Source organism: Mizuhopecten yessoensis, unplaced genomic scaffold (genome assembly GCF_002113885.1).
Source record: "Mizuhopecten yessoensis strain PY_sf001 unplaced genomic scaffold, ASM211388v2 scaffold5459, whole genome shotgun sequence".
In the NCBI taxonomy this organism is placed as follows: Eukaryota; Metazoa; Mollusca; class Bivalvia; order Pectinida; family Pectinidae; genus Mizuhopecten; species Mizuhopecten yessoensis.
The window spans coordinates 1,192,797-1,212,869 of record NW_018406060.1 but is presented as its reverse complement, the minus strand read 5'-3'; the positions used below and the strand labels follow the sequence as shown (position 1 = coordinate 1,212,869).

Here is a 20,073-nt window from a genome sequence, read left to right as displayed (position 1 = left end):
AATCCAGGATGTGCCCAGAGAGCTAAACGGTGCCTGCTAAACATCAACATCCATCACTATGTCCGCCCTGAAATTCCGGAAAGACAGTCGGTCACAAACAGTTCAATACGCAAACATTTATTCATGTCATCAATGGGTGACAAGTGATTCCGAGGTCGATTTGCATTACATCAGAGTCATGTTTAGTCCCTCCGGTAGTCGATATGGATTATTTTATAGGGAAAACACATCTTGATTTGATGGGCGCCGAAAGTGTATCCTTTCAGAGCACATGGTTTCAACGGCATTTGATATGTGTTCCTGCTGTTTCTCGTGTTTTCCTGTATCATCCTTTAGATCTGTTGTTCTATTGTTTTGCGTGTTGAAGATGTGGTATATATTCCCTTTTTTATTTCACTTCTTATATACTTTTTACCTTGAAAGAATATGTGTCTGTTTCAAATAATCCAATAAAATTGGTTCCTTGTTTCTGGCAGTATCAGTTGCATAACCCTCAAATTGGAACTAATACATCAAACAAAACTAAATGTGTGGGGCCGGTAATAATTTAACCATTGTAGATCTGACGATCTATACTTTCATTTTTACAGATGCCACTTACCACATCTCAGATGTCATTTGCCATAATCAAATGTCATTAACCGTAATCCAATGTCACTAACCAAACAGATGTTATTCACCTTAAAGTACAATCAAAGCTCAATGATCAGTTGTTTATCAGTGTTTATAACGTGTCACACATTTGAAGGATTATGAAGCCATATTAGTAAAATGCCCTTTCTGGTTCTATTTTTGTTACTAAATGTCAAACGTAATTTCTGCCTCGAAGAGTTATCGTACATTATATTGTTCTGTTATATATACCTATAGTGGCAGAATACAATATCATATGTGATATTACCCCCATTTAATTATTTTACTGAACGCTATCATCATTACAGAAAGTGTTCATGTACAACGCTTAGAATAAAATCTCAGTTATATATTGCTGAAAGGGGATATTTAGCAACACGTATCAATTGATTAAATATATGAAACTCGTTTTTAGATTATTCATAGCAGCACGGTTTGTCAAGAAAAGTGGATTTTACAATTATTTTATTCAAGCATGTAATACGATAACGAAATACCAACCCAAACGCCTAATAGCTTCCGATCATTACACACAACTGAATTCCTATACCCACGTTTGAGATAATGTTGTCATCGTTAAATGTTAATCTGTTAAATGTCAAAAAACAACTATATATATATTGTCATTAAAATATAACTATATACTGCAATTAAGTATTATGTTACGCAAGGCAAAATATGTGCTGACAAGCACCTCCCTAGTAAATATTATTGTTAACATATTCATGTCAGCCTTTTTTCTCACTTGCTGTACAGGTCAATTCCGAGTCTGACTTTGTCCTGGACACCAGTGGAAAGTTTGTACAGTACGATACCATCCAGTCTGATCCAAACTACGCACAGACCGCAACGTACTCCCCACCTCGCAGTTATTCACCTCCGCGACAAGAAGAAAGTGCGCGCAGTAGTCCTGTGTCCGTCGGTAAGTGATTGGCCTTAGTTCAAGTTCTTAGTTTATATGTGCAAGGAATGTTATAGTGTCTCCCCTGGTTTGTGTTTGGTATCGCTTTCCTCGTCTGCGTGTAGTAGTTTGAGGTTACCTTCAATTTTAAAGTGTATTCATTACATAAATTCAGTAAGTACAATTATAAATTAGTAATATGTACAAACATACTGTATGTCTTATCTTAATACTGAAACTTTTAAACAAACGGTGTTTACTGTTTCGTTTTTACTTTAGTTTCTCATTACCCTAACGTTTGAGGAAACATCAAATAGAAGCAATAAAATTAATGATACAGAGCGGTTTCCCGTTCCGAAGGTTAGGTTTAGGGACTGCAACAGGTTGAAAGTGATATGTTTCCATACTGTTGGTCTAGAAAACAAGATGAATTTTTTCATTTTCATATTGATTATGAACCCTTTCGAGTTATTCCGTATTTTATATACCTGTTAGATACCGTCTACAATAATAGTTTTTTGCATTTGTTCTGCGGTCACATATGTCACCGCTGTCTTTCATGTAACGTTGACTGCCTTGCTATTACAGCCTCTGAGGTAGAGATTCCTCACACAATACGCAGAGCAGAGTCATGTGACAGCGTAGCTTCAGACTCCTCGGTACTGGAAATGCAACCGGATATGCCGAAGATTGGACAACTGGAATTTGCATTAGAATACGACAGGTTGGTCTTCTAGCTTTATCATGTTATCTGCTCCATTTGTTACAATAACATTTAGCACGCGCATTTAGGCTGATTAAATGACACCATATTTACACCGCACCTATATTTGACAAACAATTTGACCACATAATGAAAGACAACTCACCTTGCATCTTAAATGCAGTTAGAAAAGTGACACTGCAAATCATTATATCGTGCGTCAATCTTTTGTTAATGAATATCAAGTGAAAAAATGTGTTTTGCTGAAATACTACTTCATATCACACTATCGTACGTCAATCTTTCGTTAATGAATATCACGTGAAAGAAAAATGTTTTAAGCAAATTTAAATCAATAGCAATGTTCTTATTTTTTTATCATTGCAGGGAATTTACGTTAACATGGGTATAATAGTATCCAAAACATCAACTAAAACATTAATAACAACAACTAATTTTCCAGGTCAAACTAATTCGGATTTCGTTCGATAACAACAATGTAAAGGACTAATCTATTAGGATGCCAATTGTTCCAAGATAACGAGGCACATATAGTTTGTATTGAGATACATTACTTTATGAAACTTTTACTGGTGCATCCTTAATGTCCACAGTCATTCATCAATTCGTTAAAGTAAATAGTTTACAGCCTTAAACTCTGAATGTAATAACAGTGTTGTCGTTCGCTGCCCCATTGATGATCATCTGTAAAATTCATGACGAAGATAATCTCCAACTCTATGTAACGTGAGTTAAACACATCAGCACATGATGATCACATAAAAGGGTCAAGGTGATGAATTGACTGGTATGCCAAACCATGCCACAGGGTATATGAGGAACGCGATGATGACATCAAGTCCCATCCTCTTGGCCTAGAGTCATATTGTTACACATGATTGTACTGCATCAGAGCAGATTATTTCGAAGGAGTGGACTATACGCGCCTATATATTTCGCTCAATTAAACATCATCTCGAAATAGCGATATAGGAGTATTTTAATGGCTGGGTTTTCCTTCAAGAAACAATTCTGTTCCCTACCCATTATGGCATTCAGCCAGGCGATGTTGCTGCGTCTGTCTGGGTCACTTGGTACAAATGTCACAAGATAATGTGTCAGATTTCATAGAGGACGGTAACCAGAAACAAATTATACAAAATTTCAAAGGCAAGACTGACACAATATCTAAGTATGTGAAATATCCAAAGTGAAATTAGATCAAACAACTTTGTAATATTTTTGTAATGGATACACTGATATATTATCTATATATATTATACGTATTATAATATATGTATACATAAGATAATATATGTATATTATAATTTATATACATAAGGGTCAAAGAAGCAATATTAACGGTAAATTCCCATATAAAACTGATCCTTCCAAAGGAATGTTTGTTGGATATGAATTACTTGTAATTGGTATGTGGGGCAAGGAAGTTATTCCGACAGAGTAGACAATATAGGTTGTCAAATTTGCTGAGCAATACGCTCCCTTATCGAGACACAGAAAAACACCAAACACTTACATTACATGAAAACAAAATAGAAATATTATAGGATATAACTAATATTTTAAAACAAAAAGCCCTTTGGCTAGTGTAATTTATATAAAATTCTTTATTGTATAGAAACACATTACAGGAGCAATGAGGATGTGTTTCATCTACAGAATAATGTCATTCATAGAAATTTTGTTCTGTGAGTAAAATATAATTTGCTTATACTTTCATTTTATTTGTAACGATATGTTCCGTCTCATAAGTCTTAAAAACTCAATCATACCACAAATCACAATGTATGAATACATGATACAAATGTGAAGAACGAAAACTCTCATTGGACTGTAAAAACAATTCATAACGTCAGATGGTCATTCATGGCGTCGACGGATGTGCTTTACTTTCGCTTAATTTTCACAAGGTGATAAGCCGTTACGTGAAACTGCCAATAATGCAACTGAATAGAATATTCATTAAATTATTTATTATGCTTTCCAAGACAAGCGATGTATTTGAATACTCTGTGTGGTAGGATCTATTATATTTATTATATATATACTTGATATTTTTTGTATCTTTAACTGGACAGGAAAAGTTGATACAATTACTATAATGGTTAAGTTTCACTGTGTATAAGTCATTTATTTTACCTTTCTAATTGTGCTGTTAAAACAAAAGGTATATATAAAACAGAGAAGATAAAAACTACTGATTATATGATGTAAATGTATAATATGATGGAAGTGTTGGTAGTTAAATAAATCTATGTATGACATTTGTATTTAACAGAGAGGTATCGGAGCTCGTGGTCAGTATCATACAAGCACGTGACCTGGCCCCTAACCAGTACTCAGGGACACTGGACACCTACATCCGGGGAATTCTCCAGCCAGATACAGATACCAAGCTACAAACAAAGGTATTCAATCAGTGTTACCGATAGCGTTTATGAGGTTCCTATTGAAATGTTGGAGAAGGCTATACAGCATATAATATCTGACCAAATTCTACGTAACATGTGCTATCAATAAAATGTTATGAAAGGAAAGCCTGAATCAAACCAGTTGAAATCAAATAACTAATTTAAAACATCTCTTCTTTTTGTCGCGAGCTCGTGGTTAAAATCCAGATACGAACAGCTGGATTAATATGATTTAAGCCAAGATCCGGCGGGATTATCAGTTTCTCCATATAAACATTACTTAGTATGGTGTTCTCTCATGTTTTTTGTGGTTTAAAACGAGTTTTTACGACGAGCCATTTCCCTATGTGCTACCATTATAAAGGATCAGAGGTGATTCACCTCTACACACCGATGTCCCGTTACACGAAAACACTTTTTAATAAGAGGAAAATCTTTTTTATAAGAGGAAAATCCCAAATGAGAAAATCCATTCCTTAGTCGCTCTCAATGTCTCAAATTTACAAACACTGACCATATATGGTTATGGTTTACCATACTACGCATAGGATATACTACGTATACATGTAGATGGTTTCTGTTGACATTTGTCGACCTCTTACATATCATCCCTCCAACTTTTTTTTTCGTTTATATGCTGAAACTTTCTCCTAATTAAATATCTTATTATAGTGCCAGTCCAAATCGTAACGTTTTCTTGTTTTTTATGTTGCTTACTAAGTTTGTTGAACCTACATTAGGTGAACGGAGATTTAAAATGACTTCTGACCGAAATATACTATAGATGATGTTAATAAGGCATTTATTAATTTGATTTCATCTCAAAGCAGGTGCAGTTAGCCCATGGTGATTCGTACTGCCTACATCATCATATATTTTACAATTTGAAGATTGCTGATGAATTGCAAATTAACGATTTTTTCAACTTAATAAAACATATATTGTTATGAATCAAACTGTCTGGAAGGCTTCAGGCGCACTAGGGGAAGAGAAACTGAGTGAAAACAGTTGTAAACATTTCTATCGCAATCCTTCATATCTCGGTTAAATATCCCAATGTTGGCGGATAGCGATTAAAGGGTGTCTTACCACGACGGTAGTGATCAATACTGCTGATCGACTACAATTTCCGGGAATTCCTTTTATATACGGTTTTATGATTTAGTTCTATGTATGGTAACACAATAAAAACCTCGTTTATTTAATTCATTAACACAGCTTTTCTCTCACAATCGTGTTTGTTTTGCTCCATTTTCCTGAAAGTGGTGTATGGCATTTTGAGTTTCCACAAAGCATGTCGATATTGACATGTGGTCTGCTCTTGCAGGGACCTGATTAAATTAAATACATGCACAAGATACTGTATCTTCGAAGGGTATTCCTAGCGAATTCCTCAGCCCACTGACAACATGGTCATGATTTTATGATGAACATTTAATGCGTTTCTGATGTTCATTTCATGTAAATTGGATACCTCCAACATTCATTAATGACAGTGATTGATTTGCGAATGGAATTGGTATATGACTGTGCCAAAACATCACGTGACCTCGTCAGAAATAGTGATGCCTGCAATTGGTCAGCTGTTACCTGATCCGAATAGATACAGTCTAACGTGCACCATCACATTGACGTAATACAAATAATTTCAAAGTCGTTCTTTACGAAACGTTGAAATTAATGTGTTTGGAAGTAAATGTATTCTTTGCATGTTGAAATGTAATTACTTACTAAAACATAGTTTGGTGACATGAAGTTTTGATAGATATGTTTTTGATTGTTTTCGTGTTCATGTGAGGAAGAAATTAACCATTGTAACTCAACCGTTTACATGCAATAAGCAAATTGATTTCCATCTATCAAAAATCGTTTTTATCTGCATGCAGTAGCGTAGATCCTACATGACTTAAAGTCCAGCAATATTTAGAAAGGTTACCACTGGTATTTTAGTGAATGAACGATGATTGTGATCATGTTGCTGATAAAACCGACAACACCTTATTTTGCCTTCGTCGTTAAGGTGAAACTTAGCAAAATAGAATAGAATAATGACCATTCATTTATTCATACCACGTAGTACCCTGATGATAGTTCACATCATTTGTTTGTCATGGAAATTTCAGGTATTTTGACACAAGTGATTTTTCATAACAGCTTTGGAAATTCCAATGTAACGATTCTATTAGATTTCTTTTTGAAATACGCAACGCTATCTTTAAATTTAGAAGAAGAACTTAACTTTTAGTTAACAATCGAAAGAGAAATGTAATAAGCTATCATTTTGTTATCAGTAGAGAGTAATATTTATATGATATCGTGTGTTCTTCAAGTGGGAATCGTTGATGTTTCTAACGGTCATATAGGTATCTAGTGTTCATTTGACCATAGTAACAAAATCTTTCTCGGTGGAGAAAGAATGAGATGAACAGCTGAGCTTCAATTTCTTGGTCTTCGCAAATTCCTTTAACTTGTAAAAGACCCAATTAAACCATTTCCAATTACTTTTCCCAACTGATGTAACAAAATCCGAATTATCCAAATGCAGATCAACAATGTTTCTTCGAACATGAACTGAATATCCCGGTATAAGGATTTCATGATTTGATCATGTTGCTAAATATTATACCATGGATGTGTCAAATACTAATTTATATCTCGAAATTCTGCCATGGTTAAACCTATTTCAAGATAACGAGATTTAGCCCGATACATTTCTATATATATTTTAATGTCAACAGATACAGAAGAACTCGACAGATCCCGTGTTTAAGGAGAGGTTCCTGTTTGGAGTGGAGCCCGAGGACCTGGACAGTCGAACCATTCTCTTCCAAGTTTTCTCTGTAGACAAGTACGCTCGTCACAAGGTCATTGGCGAGTCGGAAATCAGGGTCGGTGACATAGACCTCCGCATTCCCATCAAAATGTGGCTTAATCTCCGAGACATTGACGAGGTACGAAATCAGCTAATTCAACTACTGCTTGATTCAAAAAAAATCCCCAAGAGATTGTTTCGTTATTATCTACTATATAAATAATGTGTGTGTGTTAAGTTTCTGTTCTCTTCGACATTAAATAATGTCACTCTGGTAAAATGCTAGTCACTTCCTAACACTAACTCTGCTAGGGTAAATATGGTTTAAGCTATATCAGCAGAGCTTGGTTCAATTTACGTTGTGGCTCAAATCTATGGCAGAATTAAACTCATTATTAGACATCACATCGATGTGGGACATAAATGAGATACTATTGACAGGAAACCATGAATGTGTAAGTGTTTAATAATAATGTTATACGCTAAAACGTGTAAACATAGTTAGTACTATCAGTGCGATCATCGTACTTAAGGAACATTATAGTTATTGTATCATAGTTATTTTTCATACAAGTTACATTCTGCATTTTCTCGTGATTTTGAATAGATATTTTTGCGATGTTCTAAAATTGTAGGTTAACCTACATTGTTGATGTTACTCTCAGACGATGACTTGCACTGAACAGAACAGAGTTAGAAAATATCACTGTGGTGATATGGATTATGCTGCAGCACAATGACAATAAATTGTATAGGAATGCGTAAAGATTTCAGTTCACACTTCGAACGAAGGTTCATGCTTGCTTGCCACAGTTTTCTGGCATCAATCTTTTCTTTATTATATATATATAAATGCGTACACTTTGTGTGAGGTGCTAGATCTGATGAGACAGTATGACAGCTCCTGTGTACGCGTGTCGGTGTGTAGGCGTATGAAATGTTCCAGCCTTACTATTGTCAACTGTGTCTCTACTAATCAGACAGATTGCTCCGCCGGTAATCGGATACAAGTCACTTAATTATGACGTCATTGTAATCACTTCGCAATCGGCCTTCCGGTAATCAATCACCTTTGATTACAAAGCTTCCTGTCTGGCTTTGAACTTATCCCTTCTAAATCGGTATGAGGTGACAACATCGTAGACTGTTTACTGTTTGTTATTTTTGTTAGATTCTACAAAGGGATTTTATAACAACATGAGTGAAAAGTGTATCTTTGACTTTTGGATGACTTTTTGTTGACGCTTTGGTATATCGTTGTGGTGGTTTTTTTACAAAACGTTTTTTTTAATATGGCGGTCTATTGTCCCTGCGTAATCTTCACTCGTGGTAGTTAGGCGACAAAAATTGCACAAAAAAAACATGTCATTTACAATTTCATACAAATGTACAGTAAATACAAGCTGCAATAACTATTGCCCGGGACCGTTGTAAAACTTACAATTGTACAGTAATGATTAAGTAGAAGATACTGTATCCAATTGAGTTCCATAAATTTAGGACTCAGAATTAAATACAGAGTTCTGTTTTTACTGTCCTAACATTGATACATGTAAATCAAAACCAACATTAGATACATTTCAGTGCAAAAGGCATAATAGTCAGACGACAGTGTTACGATAGCAAATACAAATTGAATAGCAAATTGCTATTAAATCCATCACAAATCCGTATAACACAGATATAGGACAATCGAATTATTATAGATTATATAAAATATATCAGTGAAATGCATATCAAAAAAAATAATGACGAAACAAACTATATCGACTGATGTGTTGGCTAGCAATAATAAAAATAGCATAATTTATCATAATCAGGTATTTTTATTTTATTTTTGTATTGTATAGAAACCTACCGAGTTTGGTGACATCATGTTTTCCCTGAGTTATCTCCCCACTGCTCAACGTCTTACCGTAGTCGTGGTCAAGGCCAGGAACCTCAAATGGTGCGACAACAAAGATTCAGGGGGTGAGTACTAAATCACGGATATTGGAATTCGCTTTTTACGGTGACTTAAATGTTTCTCACGAAAAACCAGGGCTACTTAAACACATCTCATGACGACAAAGATTCAGCTGGGAGTAGAAACATTTAATGAGATTGACGATAAAAACTCTGTTGTTTTTACGTAATCATGGACACTAGAATACTAGGGACTAAAAAGGAAGAAATCAAAATCGGTCTAAAGTCCTGTTGACACAAAAGGGGAGGTTCATTATATCCATTGTACAATGTTAACTAGATTTATCTTGCAATAATTATGGAGTAAGATTGTTTTTAACCTATATTAATCACTCTTTGGGAGTCGAACCCCGGACTATTTGGTGAAAGGCAAGCTGTATGAGCGTTATCCCAGCATGCACTGTGTCTGAATAATGTCTCGATCATATGGAACGTGCGTGTGTCTAATAACTATATTGCTATTCCCTAAAGAGATATAATTCTACATTGAATATAAGCCTCAGGATTCCTAATCTAGAAAAGGTATAGACACCATGATTGACGAGTAATGCGATTGAGGCTCGGAGTGGGCCAAGTTGTCCTGGCAAGTACATTTATCCACCATACAGCTCCTGGGCACGTCAGATACATTTCTCGGCGACCATTTCAAAGTATGAAATCTCTATGATAACAACAAAACATACCATAAAACACTATGAAACCTTAGGTGATATAGGTTATACAAGCTCCAGACGGTTTTTTAATTATGTGGGTTTTTTTAATTATTTGATGTCTCTTAAATACCAATCATATTATTTTCGTATCTAATTTGAAATTTAATGTTAATTGTACGCTGACCTTTTGGTACTGTTTTACCTATATTGTTCCAGTGTTATATCACACGGAAACCAAAATTACCTCACCATCGAAACAGCTTCAAGACCTCTACTTGTGACCTGATGCTTCTTTATACGTTATTCTGCTCTGAAATCTTTTCAAAATATTGATGTATCCGTCAGATTTATTTACCTGCTCCAGGATCTTGTATTTCTTTACCTGACACCTGACACGCCCTCTGTGTCTTGGATCTTTGATGATCTGCATTCATCGCAGGATTTGAAAGGAGACATCATGACGAATGCCATTTATGGCTTGCCGAGATTTTTGCACAAATTTGAGTTGAGGCTCCCGAGGATGAAATTTCCTTGTCCTACACTCCTGGATATAAAATAGTATCTTCTTTTTATCATTTCAATCACAAGAATAAACTCAGAAATCACAAAAAGGCGTGTAATTTCTGAATCTGTTTTCATTGAACCTATTGTAATGTCCGATTTCGTACAGGATTTATATGTTTCTTTTTCTATTTAAGAGTCTCATAGTGTCTTTCGTGGATCTTGTGCATTGACAATAATGTATTATTTTCGTTACCTTTCTGAGAATTAATGTTACCGGTTTAATAGTGAGATTTTGATTACGAATAGATAGTATGCTACCTTTAAAATTGAAAAATTCGATTAAATTTAGAGAGGTCGATGGTGCCTGTAGAATTGACACTATTTGTTTACTTGGCTATTTCTCTCTTTGACTACTCGGTGCTACTCTGGTGTGATCGGTGCCATATATCGACCGGATCCGACATGGCTGCCAATAGTTACTGGCGCGCGGCCCACTCACACACCAAGGAAGCCTACACGGAATGCATATTTCATTGTGTTTTTCCTGATAAGACATTGTGGTTATACTCGTCCTCTACAGATTAGCTGATCCAGTCCATTACTGGGTCCATTTAAACACTATGGAACCATCTCTCTTGGTGATAAACAACGCACGCACCTAATTTTCAAAACTTGACAATCAGGGTCAAATATGCGATTCCGTTCTGTCTTGCATTGCGTGCATCGTGTCTCCAAACACCAGCCCTCCGTTTGTTTTCCGCCTATTTCCATGACGGCTACTAAGGTGGAAAGCTGTATTCGTTTAAATTCTGAAATCCTTTTCATGGGCCAACCGTGTTGATTATAAACAACAGGACAGGAACCCAATCACAATGATAATAACGCTCTGTCTGCAGTTTACATAACTACTTCACAGTTTGTACCACTCGTTATTGTGGAGTACCTTGATTGTCTTAAATATGTGTCGGCATCAAGCCATGGAATGCATGCATGCTTAAACCTTTTAGTACTAGATTGTACATTGACACTCCATTTACACTTTTTTTAATAGAATGTTCCGAATATAAACACATTCGTGATAACTACTTTCGAGTCCCGGATATGAAAACTCTTTTTAGTTCCGTGGATTCGGAGGCATTATTTAACTATTTGAAAGACATCGGTCTATTGTATTAACTCTGATGTCTTTTAACCCACCTTACCCTTTTTGACGCTATATATATATCACATAGTCCATATCATCTATTCGTTATCTCTTCTATTATTTTAAACCCCTTTCAATTTTCATTATCTGCACAAACAATGCGAATGCTTTTAAAATGAACCTTTAAATCTGATTTAATCTTCGCTACTCACATGTTTGTTTAAAAAAAATCCAAAACAAAATCGCCATGGCCCTAAATGACCACAGTTGTATGTCCTCAACGGAATCAAGGCAATGAAATAATATAATACCCGAAATTTGAGAAAGGTGTAAACTGAAGGTATATATCAAGTTTTGTGAATGTTACATAAAGGCAAGTGTGTGTCAAAATTTGTTAAATGTATATGGATGTTAAAATCTTAAACGTTAAATACCTGTCAAAATGTGTTAACTGTAAGTGTGTGTAAATTTGTTTTGAAAGGTATGTTAGGTAAGTGTCAAAACGTTAGATATTTGTTCAACAATGAACGGTAGGGATTTGTCAATAAAATGTGTTACAGTTAGATGCGTATCAAAATGTCTTAACAAAAGGTACTCAGTGAGTTAATAGCAAGTGTGACTCAAAATGTGTAAACGTTAGGTAGGTATCCAATGAGTTAATAGCAAGTGTGACTCAAATGTGTAAACGTTAGTTAGGTATCCAATAAGTTAATAGCAAGTGTGACTCAAAATATGTAAACGTTAGGTAGGTATCAAATGAGTTAAAAGCAAGTGTGACTCAAATGTGTAAACGGTAGGTAGGTATCCAATGAGTTAATAGCAAGTGTGACTCAAAATGTGTAAACGTAAGGTAGGTATCCAATGAGTCAAAAGCAAAAGTGACTCAAATGTGTAAACGTTAGGTAGGTATCCAATAAGTTAATAGCAAGTGTGACTCAAAATGTGTAAACGTTAGGTAGGTATCAAATGAGTAAATTGCAAGTGTGACTCAAAATGTGTAAACGTTAGATAGGTATCAAATGAGTTAATGGCAAGTGTGACTCAAAATGTGTAAACATTATATATATGTTATTAAAACGTGTAAACTATAGATGTATGTCGAAACACATTGGCGATAAACTGATGTAGAAAAGCATAAAAATGAAGTTATATTTGAAATATTGTCTTACGACGTGCAATAATATTCTACTTTGATTATAATTTAACAAAATTATATGAACTGACTATATAAGGCGTGCATGTATGTATTTGTCTTTAATGTTTGTTCATTGCAAAACGTCTTAATCCGAAATGTGTTCGTCATTACTTATTGGGGTTTTTTTTCGATATTTGAAATATCATCAAGACTATTTCTGTGAAATCGACCTTCCTATCAATGTAATAAACATTTTAAGACAACGGAAATTGATCTTTCCATTATTTGTCATGTTTATTAACTCTCTTGTGGTTTCTTTATAGCGCTTTTTAATAATTTTGCGTATTTCTTGCAATAGACGACACTAGTTGTCGTTCAGGGAATAATTGACGGTGGAAGTTTTCATAATAGATGTTGCTTCATGACATTCGTCTGCAACAAGCTTTTTTAAGGAGCGCCGTCGCCTTCTTTGTCACCTCACTACACGTTATGTATACTAACAAATGTCCAGGAAACGTGCATCTACTTCGATTATATACAAATTGTATATTGGTGCTTTCTTTAATTGTAGACAGTTCGGACAAACCGGCTGTCGAATTTCCATAGCATGTTAATATCATCAAACACTAATTTCGCAAAATCGTTTCTTTTCTTTATGCTATTATCATTAAAGTTGATAAATTTTCCGAAAGTTAGGATAAATAGACAAAAACATACATGTGAGCAAGTCGTTACTCTTTTATGGCAAAGAGCCAAACTTGAACAGATATATTACTATGCGTATGTCACACGGTAGCTAAGTCAGATGTATAAGCGGTGTGACTGGAAGGGATGGGTCGCAGTGCTGTCGCTAGGGGACCCAGCGCTAGCACAAACTTCGGTAAATGAGAAATGTAACCACGAGAACGATACACAATGGAGCTATCTTTGGGAGACAATGTCTTTTTAGGGAGCACTTATATCTTAATGTTGTTCTCGGAGTCAGCAGCCATTGATCCATGGTAGCACCATTGAAGAGCGATCATTGCGACTTGCTAGTACTGCTATATATTGTAAATAGATGTAAGTTCTATGATAAACATGCTAATTTTACACAAAGCGAGGATTCTGCAGGATTCATTGGAGGGCAAACGTTAGAAAAGGCATTGTATCGTGGGAATGTATGCTACAGGACTTATAACCGAGTTATGTTTACTTAGTTTCCATGTGTCGTATCAGATAGATCGACGAGTATCATATTCACATCTGGATGATCTTAGGAGGCAGCAGTTATTCATTGGTTTATTTTATCATATTTTGTGTATGACTCATTCGGATTTATTTCTTTACCAATGATGATGTTTTATATTAAATATAAGTTATCATGTTTTCCTAGAGAGAATATTGTTTTTCATAGTTAAACAAGTATACGGTCTCTTCTTTTTCTATTCAAGCTTTGCATTCTTTTTGATGGCGTGAGTCGAAGTGTCATTTTGTCGCAAAGGTCATATCTTTAGAAGTTAGTTTAATGGTAAACATGTCTACTTCTACAATATAGATAAGTTAGTTTTATGTTTCATTTTGCAAGATAAAGATGACTTTTACATAAAGATAAAGATTTTTACACTATGTAAGGACTTTCCATCCTTGTTTTTCTTGTCGTATTTTCGTGTCGTCCTTTCCGTATTGTGTGTCGAGAATTTCGATGCCAAAGTGTAGATGATAGTGACACTAGGAGAGCAAAAGTACCGTGATACCAGATGATTTCAAGAAATTCATATATGAAGCGTATGGAATGCGGACATATGTGTTGTGTGTACCGGCCTCAGATGTACATATCACGTTCTTACACCAGTTCATGAGATCGAATATTGAAGCGTACTGACTCTATGATGTTTGAAAAAAAACACAGTTTTATACTTGTATTTGTTCACCTCTGTTTCTGTGTTTATGTGCAATTAAGTCAATGGTGCCATTTTGATGTCAATATTTAATTGAATTCCTTCAGATTTCATGTATGTGAAAGGAGATAATTATAGTAATGAAACATTTTATCAATTGATAAAATGTAAAATAATTAAAGAAGAAAGAAATAGGGTATATGGATGAAACCCAATATATCGAAATGCTTCAATTTTCATAAACATAACCTCAACATAGTTGCATAACCATTATGAATTATGCTGATTAATTGCTAAGGGGCGGAGCCTCCTTAACATAATTGTGCAAATAAACAGGAATAAAGTTCTGATGACGTACATGTAGCACTTTAAGGAAGATTACAGAACACCATTTTAGTGATGTACGTTTAGGTCAATCAGTAGACCCTTATGTATGGCATTGTTTTACTCAAATGGAAATGCCTATAATTGAACTACCGTAATCTGATTTTAGCACGTTATATCAGGTATGAATATGGGAGGCCAAAACGGATTTTGAAAAGTGAAAAAAAATAATTACCAAGAAGTGAATAATTAAAATGACGAGTCTTAGAAATTGATTTTCACATTGTTACGTTTCTAAGTCATGTAAAGCGATTATCTTCTTTGCATATTTCCATAACAACAGTCGTAATTCAGTTATGTTTTCTCTGCAGGAAAGTGAGTGTTTAATAACGTTTTGCTTCAGAAATAATGTAATGCAATGATGATTTGGCAACAGTGTTAGTGAAAAACTATTGTTTTAATATATTTCATTCCATTTGGTTACATCCTTTGTTTTACATATACGTGATTCAGTTCTTCGTATTTCATTATTTAACATGACAAGGTTGTTAGCTCTGCCTGGATTTATTCAGGCATTGTTTACATACAAACTGCGCTTTAAGTATAAATCATCTGTTGAAGCCAAGATGTAAACCTGTAACATAATAAGGTATCTTAGAGACACTTTGCCCTTTTCGTTGTACCGTACACATGTTTTGGAACACTTAAGACATGGAGTTTTCATTCTTTCAACAATTAAGTATTACTGATGAGACATAAGCGGACAAAATGAATACTGTGTTTGGCTCCATTTTGTCGTATTTCTATTGATCATTATACATCAGAAAGTTTATAATATCGTTCTGTGTTTCATAGATACGTCTGAATGTAAATTATATGGTTCTCTGTTTCGAAGATACGTCTGAATGTTTATAATATCGTTCTGTGTTTCACAGATACGTCAGAAAATTTATAATATGTGTTTTTTTGTTACAATGATAGGTCAGAAAGTTTATCATATCGTTCTCTGTTTCACAGATAAGTCTGAATGTTTATAATGTCGTTCTCTGTTTCACAAATACGTCAGAATGTTTATAATAACGTTCTCTGTTTCACAGATACGTCTGAATGTTTATAATTTCGTTCTCTGTTTCATAGATACGTCTGAATGTAAATTATATGGTTCTGTGTTTCACAGATAAGTCTGAATGTTTATAATGTCGTTCTCTGTTTCACAGATACGTCTGATTCTTTATAATGTCGTTCTCTGTTTCACAAATACGTCAGAATGTTTATAATGCCGTTCTCTGTTTCCCAGATACGTCTGAATGTTTATAATATCGTTCTATGTTTCACAGATACGTCTGAATGTTTATAATTTCGTTCTCTGTTTCATAAATACGTCTGAATGTAAATAATATGGTTCTGTGTTTCACAGATAAGTCTGAATGTTTATAATATCGTTCTCTGTTTCACAGATTCGTCTGATTTTTTATAATGTCGTTCTCTGTTTCACAAATACCTCAGAATGTTTATAATGTCGTTCTCTGTTTTACAGATACGTCTGAATGTTTAGAATATCGTTCTCTGTTTCACAGATACGGCTGAATGTTTATAATGTCGTTCTCTGTTTTACAGATACGTCTGAATGTTTAGAATATCGTTCTCTGTTTCACAGATACGTCTGAATTTTTATAATGTCGTTCTCTGTTTCACAGATACGTCTGAATTTTTATAATGTCGTTCTCTGTTTCACAGATACGTCTGAATGTTTATAATGTCGTTCTCTGTTTCACAAATACATCAGAATGTTTATGATATCGTTCTCTGTTTCACAGTTACGTCTGAATTTTTAAAACATGGTTCTCTGCTCCACAGATACCTTTGTCAAGGTGTACCTCCTCCAGAACGGGAGGAAGGTCAGTAAGAAGAAGACCTCAGTGAAGAGACGCGAGCGACACCCGACCTTTAACGAGGCTATGATCTTCTCAGTACCTTCCACGGCCTTACCAGTAAGTTCAACTGAAGAACGTAATAACTACTTTCAGATAGTATATATTCTCAGTACCTTTCACGGCCTTACCCATAAGTTCAATTGAAGGACTTAAAAATAATATCAGTTTGATCTTCACAATAATGTCACGGCTTCTCCATTCCGTACTCACTGTTGATCGTGAAATTAAAACAGAACATGTTTTATACTTGAATATAGTAGATTGAAATAGTTCTAAAATGTAAAAGATTGTTCTTTAGAAACAATCGTGTAATTAGTTGATTCATATTTGTGTCAGCAATAGTTTTAAAATGAACTAAGAAAAATAAACAGGATAGAATTTGATGCATTTTTGTTATGTTTTTGCTTATGATTATTATGAAGATAATAATATCAATCAAACCAAAAATAATGCAATATATGAAATATGTGTCAAATTAATACAGCAATGGTTCTTCTTGATTCTTTTTTTATTAGAAGCTTTCGCCAGTTCTAGCATGTACACGACCTCCGTAGTCGACCAGATAATCTCCCTTTATATTAAAGTATTTCGCACACATGTTATATATTTGTTGTTTCTCCAGACTGTCCAGCTTAGGATTACCGTGTCTGAGGCTATTCCGGAAAACCGGACACCGTCTCTCGGTCACATCATAGTTGGAGCAAACACTTCCGGTACAGAGCTGTCTCATTGGAACCAAATGATGACGTCACTAAGGAAACCTATTGCTATGTGGCATTATCTCAGAAAATGATGACTGACTTTTAAGGCTAAGGCATATCTGTGAGTTTGATGTCAAACAGTTAAATAAAATCAATATTTTCTCATAAAGACAAATCCTTGAAGTGTTTATCCGTTATCCCAGTATGTCGTCATCACACTGAAGTGTATTGGTTGTTTGAATTGATTTTTGATATTAACAGTTCACATACAAATTGCTGAATTGGTTCTAGATGAGATTGATTATGCTCTGGTGAAAATACCAAAATCCAATGGTGAAATTTGAATAGCTGTGCTAAATTTGGTACACGCCTTTGGGTTATTAGACAGACACCTCGTATCATCCTTCACGCCATTCCTATATAAAACGTCATCTGCTGTTGCTCCGTTCGAAATAACTATCATCCATGGTATTGTCTGTGGTAATATATAGCTTTGCTGTATGCCATGGACCGTCGTTTGTGTCATTGTATCCAAGCCTGCTTTCGCACGGGTGCTACACACTGTAATAGGGTATATATGTTTATCATTCCAAGCATGCAGGTACGTGAGAAGGACCACTAGACCTATATGTGTGGTCATCGTGTACGTGTTTATTCGTAAGAGCTGGTCACTGCCATACATTCTGCTTTCTTGGACAAGGGGAAAGGCAAGAAAGGGCAACAACTACCATTAAAGTGTAGAATAGAATTGCAAGCAACGACATGTTCAAATATATTCGCAAATCATAAGACATGATTTTATGTCTATATCTGTTTAATAATAGCATTTATAATGTGGATGATTAGCTTTGAGTACCTATAATTGTTGACAGTGCATGGGAACGTGTTGGCAGTAAATATGATAAAACAAATCAAATACTTTTGTTTATTTCCTTTCTCCTGCTTATATATTTTGGAAATTCACATCTCGTTGTAGTGTAATTCTATTTACGTCCATCGATATTCACTAAATTTTGCTTGTTATATCCAAAAACTCCAAATATAATCTTTAAAATTTCAAATTGCAAGTGTAACAATTTATGAGGTTCATTTGAAATATTTTTTCCATCTTTATTTATATATATATATGTAAAATGTTCAAGTTAGAATAGGAGTTTGTGTAGTTTTTAGTGAAATGTCATTGACGTAAAAATGTCTATGAATTACCCTTCTGTATTAATTGTTTATACTCACTTTTACTGTGATTGTTAGAGCGATATTATTTCGTTATGATGTATTTGCTTTCAAGCTGTTGTGTATACACATGAATATCATTAAGAAGAAGTCTCTTTAATTCATATTACTGCAATGGTTGTCGTTATTTCCGGTTTAGACAAATGAATACATTGTCGAACGTAACCAAATGGTGGGTGACAGTGTGAGATAACTGGTATGGCCTGGACATCCATCTAGTTATTCATTTCAGGAAATGTTGTTTGAATTTCTCTTTTCCATTAAAGTTTCGTTGATGTTTTCAGAGGTTTACGTACAATTCTGTGATTAAACATTATCTTGTTCTTGTTTGTAAATGTGTATAGAAATATATGTATTTGAAATTATTTTTGAAGGAAAGAATGAACTTTATATGTGAAAGGAACCAATATCAATAAAGTAGGTCACTGTGACCAATATAAGTGATGTTCTTGTTTCTTTTGTTTTCTGATCAAATTTATCTTATAATTAAATACGGCTTCATAGGGTGGAACGAATATGATACAATCCAATAAGAGTGTATATGTAACCGTACTGATTGTAATCTTTAATGTAATGCTAGCGATGTAACCTAGGTCACGTTTTACAAATGTTTCCAAAAGAAGTCTATTATAATTCCATTCTTAACGGAGACACACGAACTGCGCCGTTTCCGTTGCATTTACACGTAGGTCAATAATACCAAGTAACTGTTATCATTATTCCGTCTTTGCGTATTGCAGAGTTATCTTCTCTTGGGAACAGGGATTGATTGTTACGTCATTGGTTTGTGTGAAAAAATTAAGTCGTTTTCTCAAAAATTGATGACGTTACTCTCACAAACAAGTGACGTAACAATCAATACCTGCTCCCAAGAGAAGATAACTCTGTAATATGCAAAGACGGAATAGAGAAATGTAAGACATATATCTCGACTTTTCAGTTATGCTCACTTGTTTCCTCTTCCCCTTGAATATGTCATGACAAAATCGAAGGTGTGCTGTACTGGCCATCCGCTAGGCTAATACCTGTCGTTTGAAGAATACAGAAGACCGACAACAGGGTTCATGGCAAGTAGATTTCACCGCTTTTCAGCCGCTAAATTATTCCGATGTATATCAA

The 20,073-nt window shown here is 34.7% G+C and overlaps 1 protein-coding gene across 1 annotated transcript in view; it reads left to right on the top strand.

Annotated features, from left to right (window-relative positions):
* Nucleotides 1-19,392, top strand: part of LOC110450740 (synaptotagmin-12-like) — a 52,366-nt gene extending 32,974 nt beyond the window's left edge. Inside the window, exons 3-9 of the mRNA XM_021498420.1 lie at nt 1,390-1,555; nt 2,123-2,258; nt 4,537-4,666; nt 7,408-7,620; nt 9,332-9,452; nt 16,944-17,077; nt 17,643-19,392. Coding sequence (XP_021354095.1) covers nt 1,390-1,555; nt 2,123-2,258; nt 4,537-4,666; nt 7,408-7,620; nt 9,332-9,452; nt 16,944-17,077; nt 17,643-17,813 — 1,071 coding nt within the window. The 3' untranslated portion in view covers nt 17,814-19,392. The remainder of the gene's footprint in view (nt 1-1,389; nt 1,556-2,122; nt 2,259-4,536; nt 4,667-7,407; nt 7,621-9,331; nt 9,453-16,943; nt 17,078-17,642) is intronic.
* Nucleotides 19,393-20,073: the final 681 nt, after the last annotated feature.